Raw genomic sequence first — 9,434 nt, 5'->3', positions numbered from 1 at the left:
CGTGTGTTGGTTGTTGTTTCTGGTGATAATTTATTAAAAAATAAGAGAGACTTCTTTTTGTTTTCTTTTCTTTCTTTGTTTTTTTTTTTTTAAAGACCTCGGTGTCAGAGATCAAAATAAAAAAAAAAAGGATTTCTCACTTGACTCTCGACCATTTCTTTTCGTCGTAAAACACAATTTACAAATTACAAATTACAAATACAATGCAACGCGAATAACATGGCTTCTACAAGAGCACTACTATCCGTTACTTGTATTCTTTCTTTTTCTCTCTCTCTCTCTTTCTCATTCATTCATTCATTCATTCATTCATTCATTCATTAATTCATACGTTCATTCATTCACTTTTTTCTTGTTCAGTTGTTGCACACTTGTCAGCCATGTTTGTGTTTTCAGTTTTAATTCTTTTGACAATCTTCATTATTATTATTATTTATTTTTTAATTCCTTCCTATTTTTCTTTTTGTTTCTTCTCTCTCTCTCTCTCTCTCTCTCTATCTCTCTCTTTTTCTCTAATTATTTCTTCCGTTCTTAATAATAACAACAGAACAATTTCATTGTTCATGTGAAAAATAATAATAGAACAAGAGTTGGGAGAGATTAAAAGATCAAGAGAGAGATAGAAAGAGAGAGAAAGATAAAAAGAGAGAGAGAGAAAAAGAGAGAGCAACGTACGATGATATTATTTTGTTTAATGATGCTATTTTATATACAGGGTGTGCGTGTGTGTTTCGTTCGCACAACTTGTGACGACCCCCTCCTCCTTCTATTATAACCTCAAATATGTGAATGTTTTGCAAGAAAAAAAATCTTGTATACAAAAGTTGCACGGTTTTTATTTTTTTAAAGAGTTACACACACACACACACACACACATTTATTGCAAATGCATTTTATTTATTTCTTATCTTTTCTTTGATTTTATTTTTGTTTAAAGGTAGAGAAACGTTTTGAAGATTCTCGTAGGGTCATCAACAAAACTTTGTTCTTTTAATAAACGAAATAATCATACAATTTTGTTGTTGTTTGTATCAAAGTTTCAAAAGAATATCCGAATTATGAGTTGAAAAAAAAAGAACAAAAATTGATGATCATCAATATGTTAGGCTCCTTTCAATCTTTTAATTAACTAACGAGTAATTTTACTTTTTATATATTTATATTATTATTATTATTATTATTATATTGAGTAATAATTAATATTAAGCGCGTGATTAAGATTGAATTCTCCAACATGAGATTATAATACGCGAAAGGAAATAAATGTTGGAGAAATAAAATAAAGTGAAATCACTCACGGTTAGCTAATCAATTTATCAGTATATTATATATATATAGGGGCTGCTAATAAATAAAAGTCAGAATACTTTTATTTTTTCTTTTCTTTTCTTTTCTTTTACTCATAACTCGATTATTCTTCTTCTCTTCTACATTTTTGTGAGATACAAAACATATTTTATATAATTATTTTATTTAAAAAATGAACAAAGAATTATATTAAACCACCCCCCCCTCGCGCAACGCTAATCTCCGAAACGTTTCAACCGATAAAAAAGAAAGAAAGAAAAAAAAAAGAAAAAATAAATAAATAAATAAATGCACTAACATATAAACATATATAGAGTGTGTGTCCCCGCCCCCTTTTCATCCCTTTTAATAACACCATGTAAAACTTTTCTATACAAAACTTTTTGTCGAACAAACGCACAACGCATATATTGTAAATTAATAGAAATGCCCACCCACCCCCCTCACACGCATCATCAACAAGTTGTTTGAACCACCTCACACACATACACATACCAACCATACACACACACACACCCCCTATTATTATTATTATTATTAATTATATGTATATTATATTTCGCATGATCGACGAAAGGACATGGCCGAGAATCACATATCATCATCTTCTTCTATTTTCTTTTTCTTTCTATCCAATTTTTATTATAACTCTTTGTATTTTTTCTTTTTGTTTTCATCGGTGGTTGGTTGGTAGAAGAGAGGCTGCCTGCTGCTTGCTTGCTTTTTTTAACATTCGAGGGTGTTGTTGTTGTTGATTTTTGTTATTACTTTTTTTTTTTTTTTAATATATATATATATATGTATATACATATATATATATATATATATCGAGCCGAGTGTTGGTAGTAGTGGTGGTAGTATAGTTGTGACGACGGCATCGGTTACATCATATCAATATATGATGTAAAGATGTGTTGTTGTTGTAGTTGTAGTTGTTATTGTTGGCGGGAGATTATAAGACAAGGAGAGGGGGATGGGGTGGTGTTTTTTTAGTTATCAAGAGGGTGGTGGAGGAGGAGGAGGAGAGAGAAACGAAAAAAAAAAAACATGATTTGAAGCGTTTCATTTCTTTTCTTTACTTTTTGTTGTTGTTTGTTGTTTCATTGGAAGGTGTGTGTGACGACAAACAAAAAAAAACATTGGGAGGGAAGAAGATTGAGGAATAATAAAAAAAAGGGTGTATAGTAGTAAGAAGAAGAAGAAGAAGAAGAAGAAGAATATATATATGTATATATATATACGAAAAAAGTTTTGATAAAGTAGTATTGTGTAGTAGTAGTAGGGGAGTGGGGGGAGAGATAGTTAATGGGCTAAAGGACAAGGGTGAGCTGGTAACAGGAGGGGAGAGAAGTAGAAGAAAAAACAAACGGTGAAGAAGAAGAAGAAGAAGAAAAAGAAGAAGGAAACGCGAGAAGAGGATTTTAAAAAGAAAAACACAAGGCGTGAATGAATGGTGGTGGTATTGGTGGTGAGGGTAAGGGGTAATGGATGGAAATAATGGGGGGTGGTGTGGTGTGAGCACTTTGTTGTTGTTTTTGTTTCTTTTCTTTCTTTTTTTTTTTTTGTTTTAAAGGGACGGGGGAGACGATAGGAGAGTAGGATGTTCTTATTAGATTAGAAAGGACTTAAGCTTAGGAAGGTTAGTTGTCGCCGCCCTCCTGTGGTTCGTCCCCGTCGCCCTGCGTGTCACTGGTCCATAAAGTGAGGTTGTCACGCAGCAGCTGCATGATCAGCGTGGAGTCTTTGTAACTGTCCTCGTTTAATGTGTCCAGTTCCGCGATCGCATCGTCAAACGCCTAAAATAAATATTATATATTTATATATGTGTATATATGCGTGTAAATTTAAATATATATCATTTATAATAATATAATTATATATATAGGTTTAAATACAATGATGAATAACTTAATCAATCTGTTAGATTTCAATTATTCTACCTTCGTGCAAAGGTAGGTATATTTCATTTTGTTTAAATTAGAATTTTAATATTTTATTATTATTATTATTATTATTATTTATTTTTCTAGCGACTATTGTTTTTTAGGTGAGTTAATAGTGGTACAGTTTTTTGGGGTGGGGGTGGATTGATAGGTAGATATATTATTATGAAATTGTTTAAGTAAATATATGTTAATATGATGATTGTTCGAATTAAAGAATATCAGGATTATACTAACAAAGTAATGTTAGAATATATATATATATATCGATATACAAATATCAAATTTTTGTGATTTGTATTTGATTAAATTTTGGAAAATAATGTAATTTGATAATAAATCAATTTAGACTAGATTAATATTATACCTTCTTGCCAGATATTTATTCCATTTGGATTAAATTAGAATTGTATTATATTATATTATTATTATTCTAGCGACTTTTTAAATGAGTAGTTAATAGTGGTGCAGTTTTGGGGTAGGAATTAATTAATGAAGTTGATATATTGTTATCTTGAAATTGTTGGTCTCAAAAAATATGTTAATATGATTGTTCAAGTTAAAGAATATCAGGATTATTATAATTTAAAAATAATGTTATAATATCAAACTTGTGATTTGTATTTGATAAATATGTTAAATAAGATTGAAAAATTTGTAAAGTTTGAATCAAACAAAAGCACACACACAGATATTATTATTATTATTAATTATTATTTTACTGATAGATTTATGTGTAATCAATCAGCCACATAAACGAAATAAATAAATAAAAAAAGAAAAAGAAAAATCAAATTCAAATTGAACAACACATTAAAAATGATTCTTGTTACCCCTGACCTGTTTGGCCAAGTGACAGGCCCTAGCGGGGGAATTGATAATTTCATAATAAAAAACGGAGAAGTTGAGGGCAAGGCCAAGCCTGATTGGATGTGTAGGCTGCATTTTTGCTTTTGCTATATCGAACGCCTCTTGATATGCCTTCTGTGAATCATCGACTACCGCTGCAATGTAAATCACAGATAAAAGAAACTATTGAAAAAGACTGTGTATCACCATCATCATCATAATCATCATTATTCACGACTTCTTTTCTCCTCATCATTCTAGTTGTTACGTTAGAGTATGTTATCGTTAGAACAAGAAGGAATATAAATAATTGGAACGTGAGAAAAAGCGAATGAAAAATCAGAATCACAAGGTTTGTATGCGCATCATGCCAATGTTAAAAACAATCAATAAGAAAATTGCAAGTTCAACATTTTCTTCTTGTTTGAATCATCGTTGTTGTCATCATCATCATCATCATCACCATCACCATCACCACCACCATTACACAACCACTGCACCACCATCATCATCATCACCATCATGATCAAGTCGCTTATTCAATAGATTAAATCCTGTAAAGTTAAAGAAATATCGATTAGGTGTTAATTGTTTATACCTGTTTGGCCAGTTGACAGGCCTTATCTGGTGAATTGAGGATCTCGTAATAGAAGACCGAGAAATTTAGAGCTAGACCTAGCCTGATCGGATGGGTGGGCTGCATCTTTGACTTGCTGATATCAAATGCTTCCTGGTACGCCTTCTGGCTATCATCTACCACAGCTGTATATGTACGTGGATGACAATCAAGATATTGGATTTGTTAGATCATTAACAATTGTTTATAGATTTAACAAAATACACAACAACAAAAAGTATTATATTATATTGTATAACACTTTTAAGCAACACACTTCATCACATGCTAAATCAAATTCATCGTCAACTACTATACTATTCTTTGGTATATATATATATATATATGCACATACAAATCTTGAATAATTATCCTAGTAAATTTGAAACCTATCGGTATTGATATTGTCTTTTAACTCTTTGCGATACAAGATTTCAGATAATAAAATAGCTCCCATGTTGCATAGAAATTTGATTGTGTTTTAAATGATAAACACAAAATTGATATATTTTTATTAATAAAGGTATCACATAATGTAAAAACATATATTAAAATAAAGAGTAATAGTTTAATTACATTCGTAATAAAATATTTTATCAATTGGTTTATACATAAATAAGACGAAATATAAATTTATATACGCAATATATTTCTAGATGGGACTAAAAATATCCCACCATGTATTACCAGTTTGCATCAACAATGTGGGACACTTTTTAATTACACTGTATCCCAAAGAGTTAAAGAAAATTGTCAAAAAAACAAGAAAAAACAATTTTAATTGATTAATATAAACTGAGATAGTTTCTTTAATCACCAGTTTGTTTCTTCTACTCTTTCTGTTTCTCACAAATATATATATATATAAATTCCAAAGAGAATAGTTTAGAGTTTAAACTTGCCAACAAGAAATATAATTGGAAAACCGTTCCCTTTAAAGTAAGTAGAAAAAGAATTTCGTTATTCTAACGGAAAATGTAAACGGAAATTGGCGTGTAAATTGCGAAGGCAGATGTGCAAGATATTGTTGTTATTGTTGTTGTTTGTTACGGTAATAATTCTCGAATATTCTTCTTCTACTTCTTCTTTTTATTCTTATTCTTCACGGTGTTTTCAAGTTTCTCTCGTGATATCTCTTTTAAAGATCACTGTAATGTTACATTCACACGTATACGAAAAATAACGCAAGAGGATACTACTTTTTAATCATGAAACATCTGCCAATGCAAAAGAAACGCAGCTGCTACTGCTACCCACCATCACCACCATCGTTCAAAGTCCTTTTTTTCTTTATTTTGGTTTCACCATCGTTTTTAGAAGAAGATTCTTTGAACGATAGTGGGGTTTCGTAAAGGACCCAACTTTTGATCGATATCTTTTGAAATACAATAACAATGTTTCATCCAAAACTTTACGATTTAACAATTCAAACAATTGTATAAGAAAATAAAGAAAAAAAATTATTAATATGTTCTTGTATTTCGAGACTATTGTTTTATAGTGTTTTCTTTTCTTTTTATTTAATTTGATTTAAAAATAAATACAACATACCGTTCCTGGTTTCACCAGTTGCCACTTCTGCGAGATACCTGTAATAATCGCCCTTCATCTTGAGGTAGAATACTTTGCTTTCGGCATTACTAGCCTTAGGGATCAGGTACTTGTCCAGGAGACCCTAAAACAAAAATAGAACAAGAATGTTAAGTTTAATGAAACAAATATTCAATACAATATTGATCAACATTTGTTTCAGAACAATTCAATAAATTCTCATAATGTAAACCAATAATATGTTTCATGTCTGCTAAAAATTCTCAACAACACAATTCAAATAATCATTCATAAAATTATATTCGTAAATTAAATTTATTAGATTTATTAATTAATCTTATGATTTTCCATGAGTAAAACAAGCTACATCATAGTGTTATATTTAAAATAAATACTACGCGTTTTTAATCGCGGAAATAAATAGAAATCTTATAATAAGTAATCAAATGGGGGATGATTATGATAGATAAATGTAACATTTATCATCGAAAGAAATAAGTAATAAGGGTGAAACAAAAGTTCGTGCGTTTATTATAGTGTTAGTTTTAGATAGCACAACATTTTTTGAAGCCAATATAATTACTTTATTATATGCAAGTGTTGARATATTAATTGAAAAAATGCACAAACTTTTGGTTCATTCTAATAATTAAAAAGAAAGATAGATAAATAGATAGTTGGATAGTAGCTGTATATAAGTTACATATCTTATCAATGATAATCTATGGATATCACATTGCAATTATTTTTTGAAGTCTATAAAATTAACTTCATATGCAAGTGTTGAAATATTAATTAAAAAAATGCACAAACTTTTGGTTCACACTAACAATAAAGAATAAAGATAGATAGATAGTTGGATAGTAGCTGTATATAAGTTACATATCTTATCGATGATATACTATGGATATCACATTGCAATTATTTTTTTGAAGTCAATAAAATTAACTTTATATGCAAGTGTTGAGATATTAATTGAAAAAATGCACAAACTTTTGGTTCACCCTAATAATAGAGAAGAAAGATAGATAGATAGATAGATAGATAGATAGATAAGTAGATGGTTAGATAGTAGCTGTATATAAGTTAGATATCACATCGATGATATGCTATGGATATCACGTTGCAGTTATCGAACCTTGCTCCAGTTTCACCCTTTGACGTATGTACGATCTACGTAGTCAGAGTACGTCAAACCCAAATCTGACCTACTTTCTCACTGAACGTTTAATTAGCATCTGGTTTTGCCACATCTCAGATATACGTGGGCTATTGTATCGTGTGTGTATATGTATGTATGTATATGTGTATGAATATGAATGTGAGGAAAGTAACAGCTGACTGACTCTTTGTTAGAGCACGTGCAAAGTGCACTCTCTCTCTCTCTTTCTCTCTTTTTTTGTTGTATATAATACATGTGTAGTACACACATACACATAGTGGGGAATCATCATCCATCATTGTTACAAAGAAAAAGAAAAGTAGTAGTAGTATACTCTCTTGTCGACTCGACGCCATTTGCAAATGTGAAGATTTCAACCCCAAAGTGACTCGGAGGAGTCGAAGTCAAGGTTAAGAGGAATTACCTTGAAGAGTTTTTTTTTTCTTTTTTTAACACAACGATGGAAAAGAGAAGAACGAAACGGGTGTGTGTGTGTGTTTGTGTGTATGAGTGGAATTATTTTTCCACACACACACACAGACACACACACTATTAGAAAAATAAGAATGCATCATATTTTGTTTGTTCTTCTTTTAACCCCTTTTGAAAATGCGGCACTCGGTTTAATTGATTTTTCATCTTTTCGTTGAATGATTTTTCTGTTAATGTGTGTGTGTGTGTGTGTTTAATTATTAGTATTGATAAAAATAAAAGAATAAATGTCGATTCAAGGAAGATGGTTGAAGAACAAAATTGATAAACGCATATATGCGTTCTTAGTCAATACACGGATTACTTTAGTTGGACGCATATATGCGCCCGTAGTATTCGAAAGGTTAAATGCAACGATAAAATACGCGGTAAATATTACCAAGATGTAATCGACTATCGATATTCTCTTTCTTTTTTTCTAGGTTAATTTCAATCCCTTTGAAGGGTTTCTATTATAAAACAATGTCTTCCAACTTCCGGTAAGGAAGATACGATCGTACCCGGAGGAAGAAAAGGGTGGTGTGTGTGAACGTCATTTCCTTTTCCGAATCTAATCTATTTTCGATTAAAAAGAAATAGAGAAAGAGTGTATAAAAGAAAACAAGATGGAGGAAATGATTGTACAAAGTATAACAAAAAAAATAACTAAAGCATTATTAATTAAATAAAAAATCACGATAGAGATGATTTTTTTCTTTTGTTTAATATAATATAATATGTACGTGTAAGATAAACAAAAAATTTCTTTAATTACGATTTAATTTATTCATTTAAAAAAATTAGTAAGTTTAATTACGGATTTTTGTTTTCATCGTCAGGTATGTAAATGTAATAATTTGATTTTATTGTTTGATTGATTGATTGAAAAATAACATTATTTGAATTATTTACACAGATTTGTAATTTTTATATTAAATTGTTTCATTATATATATATTTTTTATCGAATAGATGTTGTCAAAAATAAATACACGATGCTTGCTTTGTTTCTTTCTTTATGATTGAGTATGACGGAAATTGGAATTTTTTGTCGATACTGAAAATCGATATCTTTGTAAGGAGGAAATCTAGTTCCTTTTTTTTTCCTTTCCTTTTTTCTTTTTTTCTTTCTTCTTTTTCTCATTAGAGAAAATCTCGTTCTTCCTTCTAAGAAAACGTTTTTATCAGATCAACGACAGGTTACTTAATGGTTACTAATACAACCATTTCCTCTAACGTCTCTTCCAGTTTGAGAATTTAGCAAAGAAGAAAAAGAAAAATAAAAAAAAAAAAGAAAAAGAAAAAAAGATGATGAAGACAAAATAATGGTGTTGTTATTACTTCCATTATGTTATAAATGAATTTGTTAAATAAAACGTTCCTTTTTGTAGATTGCGAATTTACAGGAAAAAAAATGAAATATAGGTGTGTTGTTCTTGCTAATGAAATATATTAAATAATAATAATAATAATAAATTTAAAAAAAGTATCGGGTTGGTTAATAACGAACAAGTAAATGCTGGTAAACAAATTTT

At 29.7% G+C, this 9,434-nt stretch overlaps 1 protein-coding gene across 5 annotated transcripts in view; it reads right to left on the bottom strand.

The window, feature by feature from the left end:
* Positions 1-2,359: 2,359 nt before the first annotated feature.
* The window catches only part of LOC106788536 (14-3-3 protein zeta), a 56,839-nt gene continuing 49,764 nt past the window's right edge, over positions 2,360-9,434 (bottom strand). For 4 of the 5 annotated variants that reach the window (XM_014751879.1, XM_014751878.1, XM_014751880.1 and 1 more), the window contains 3 exons: positions 6,268-6,391; positions 4,699-4,862; positions 2,360-3,104 (listed from right to left, as the gene is read on the bottom strand). In XM_014751879.1, the coding sequence (XP_014607365.1) occupies positions 2,949-3,104; positions 4,699-4,862; positions 6,268-6,391 (444 nt within the window). In that variant the 3' untranslated portion in view covers positions 2,360-2,948. The remainder of the gene's footprint in view (positions 3,105-4,698; positions 4,863-6,267; positions 6,392-9,434) is intronic. The other variant, XM_014751881.1, reaches the window with a different exon arrangement.

The sequence above is a fragment of the Polistes canadensis genome, unplaced genomic scaffold (assembly GCF_001313835.1).
Source record: "Polistes canadensis isolate GaletaPanama2010 unplaced genomic scaffold, ASM131383v1 scaffold_143, whole genome shotgun sequence".
Taxonomy (NCBI): domain Eukaryota; kingdom Metazoa; phylum Arthropoda; class Insecta; order Hymenoptera; family Vespidae; genus Polistes; species Polistes canadensis.
The sequence above is the reverse complement of the archived record's forward strand: the minus strand, read 5'-3'. Positions and strand labels throughout refer to the sequence as shown.